General features: G+C 39.7%; 1 protein-coding gene across 4 annotated transcripts in view; it reads right to left on the reverse strand.

Annotated features, from left to right (window-relative positions):
* Positions 1-2,137, reverse strand: part of NFYA (nuclear transcription factor Y, alpha) — a 9,979-nt gene extending 7,842 nt beyond the window's left edge. The window contains exons 1-2 of one of the 4 annotated variants that reach the window (XM_009705313.1): positions 2,011-2,089; positions 218-301 (exon numbers count right to left, since the gene is read on the reverse strand). In XM_009705313.1, coding sequence (XP_009703615.1) covers positions 218-301; positions 2,011-2,085 — 159 coding nt within the window. In that variant the 5' untranslated portion in view covers positions 2,086-2,089. Of the gene's footprint in view, positions 1-217; positions 305-2,010 lie in introns of all 4 variants that reach the window. The other 3 variants (XM_009705312.1, XM_009705315.1, XM_009705314.1) reach the window with 3 other exon arrangements.
* Between the last annotated feature and the right edge of the window lie 489 nt (positions 2,138-2,626).

Consider the following 2,626-nt stretch of genomic DNA (forward strand, 5'->3'; position numbering starts at 1 on the left):
ATGAATGCATCAGGGGTTCTGGCATGCACCTGAGATCCAATGAAAAGCTGCAATCCCATGTCCTTCATGAAAACCCCACAGCTAGCATAAAGCACAGATACTACTGCTAACAAATCTTCCTGTTCCTATTTCAAACCCTGGAAAAAACACAGCATTAGATATGTGGCGATGGTGAGAGTCATGCAGTGCTCACAAACACAATTAGAGAGATCACCACTACCTGGAGGGTCTGGACTTGCTGGCCTGAGGCGGATGCCACCTGGGCCTCAGTCTGCAACTGGACAGCAGTGACACCACCCTGCTGCTGGGAATAGGAACAGGAATAGCTTGAAACATGGAAATGCACAGCTCTGACAAGAGACGACGACACTTTGCTGGAAGAGGGTGAATTTAAAATTCATACACACTGCTCTTGGAACATAAGGAATGCGAATACGTTTAGCAAACCTAAGAATGGAATACCAACAAAACTGCATATAATACTGACAGGCTTCAATATCCCAAACAAAAATCACTTACAGAGAACATGAGAGATTATTTTGCAGCATTTAAAGTCTCCGCTTTGGTGTTTGAGACTGCTACCTTTCTGCTTAATGTTTCCTTTTGCTGCCCAGGTTCCTTTCTTGCAAGGGGTTCCAGATTTTTGTCAGACTTGTTAGTTACAATAAAGGCCATAAATTCCTTTCTGCACAGAATAGCAGCACAGATGACAGTCTAAGCTTCATCTGTGTCACCTCTGCATCAATGTCCTCCCACCACTGACCCTGAAGGACAATCTTGAGAGGTTGCAAGGGCAGTTAAATCTAAAAGCCTTTTCTATCTTTAGCCTCTTTAGTAAGAGTCCCAAAATAATCTGTGTTAACTGTGTTAGCATTTGGGAGATGAAGAACATCTCTCTACTAAAAGCTGTAGTACAACAGGCCTGTTAAAAAATTTATTTTAGAAAAACATTTCACGTCAAATACAACACAGGCTTTAAGAGCACCTACTAAAAAGGAAACAAGCCAAGGTATGTTTTTACCTCCCTTTTACCTATGAAGTGTCAATAAAACCAAATATATCTTTGGTTATCTGTGGGAAACAGGTATTTCTGATAATTCTTAATATATAATTTTTTAATCTTGAGTACAATCTTGTTCTGACTGAAAAAGTCAACTTCAACTAAATTTAGTGGAAGCAGCTAGTCCCTGCTGTCAAGCACTCAAATAGGCTGATGACAAAGCAAAGCATATCTCACTGAAAACATGATCCCACTGTGGCTCATTCATCTGCATGACAAACTAAGAAACTCCTCTTGCCTTGAACTAGAACAAATATGAGATGCAACAAAAATTCGGAAGCAATACAGCTCATCTGAAAACGCATTACTATATCTGAATGGGTGAAGCTTAACAAGAGTAAAAATCTGAACCCTTAAAAAAAACCAGCCCTACTCATCTGTGCCGCATTATAACATGAACTTCTTTCTGGAATGGATGAATTCACCCAAAGTTACATGTTTTGTTGCAGTTCTGTACTGTGTGTTCATTTTGATCCACCCATAGTCCTAAAACAAAGCATCTGAATAAATACTTCTTTTGAGAAAGCTAGAGAAAGCCTCTACGGGCTTGAACAAAACCTATTTTAATTTTCGGGGGAATCTACATTGTTCCTTGTGGATGACTGACTGTTTCTATTAATATTCTACTTCCTCCATTTTCAGAGAGGATTTGTTACTTTCCTCATGTCACTACCAGTTTGCAAACTCCCTACTACACTGAAATTTGGTAATTTGTATACCTGCAATTTTATTAATTTAATTTTATAGTAAGTATTTTTTAAAAAACATATTTATTCTGACTTCAAGTCAAGTCAGATCACTGAGCACTGATCAGGTGACAAAAGTCAGGTAAACACATATCCAGACAGTATCATGAAGCATCTTGCTCATTCTGTGAAACTCTGAGAAGTACAAAAAGATTTGTAACTCAGCCCTGGCAATGCCAGCTCACGCGTTACCACTTTCCATACCTGCTGCTGAATCTGTCCAGCCTGCACAACGATCTGCTCTGTGGAACTGTTACTATTTGCTGTGTACTGCTCCATAGTGCTTCAGTTCCAATACGGTAAAAGGCACACCTCAGTCTGTGTATCTGGCAAGGCAAGTTAAAAACACATTTGATTATTATCCCAAGGTTTGAAGATTAATATTATGTTACAGTAGCTGAAAAGCAAACCATCCACTGACACTGAGGTCAGAATCACACAGTAAGAGCCGCTGTTTAATCCAGGACCTACCTCTTTCACAACACTGAGCAACAAAACTAGAACGGTAATTCCAAGAACACCTAACTTGACTGAGAAGCAAAACGTATCTCCACCTCAATTCTGTCATTATCTTCAGTGATTCAAATAGTAGCTATGAACCTGTTTCTCTTCCTGTTTTACCCCTCAAGGCTGCATATTCTGGGCTACAGACAGTTACCAACACGGCATATTGGTGGAAGAGAGAGGTTTCATTGCTAAAAAACCTCACAAAATACAAAATTCAAGTGTAAAACCAAACTACATTTCAAGAATTCAACAAAGAAAGTGAAACTGGCCCTCCTTCCCCAACCAGGAAGCACTCCTTCCTCGTAACTCTTTC

Source organism: Cariama cristata, unplaced genomic scaffold (genome assembly GCF_000690535.1).
Source record: "Cariama cristata isolate BGI_N322 unplaced genomic scaffold, ASM69053v1 scaffold22988, whole genome shotgun sequence".
Classification (NCBI taxonomy): Eukaryota; Metazoa; Chordata; class Aves; order Cariamiformes; family Cariamidae; genus Cariama; species Cariama cristata.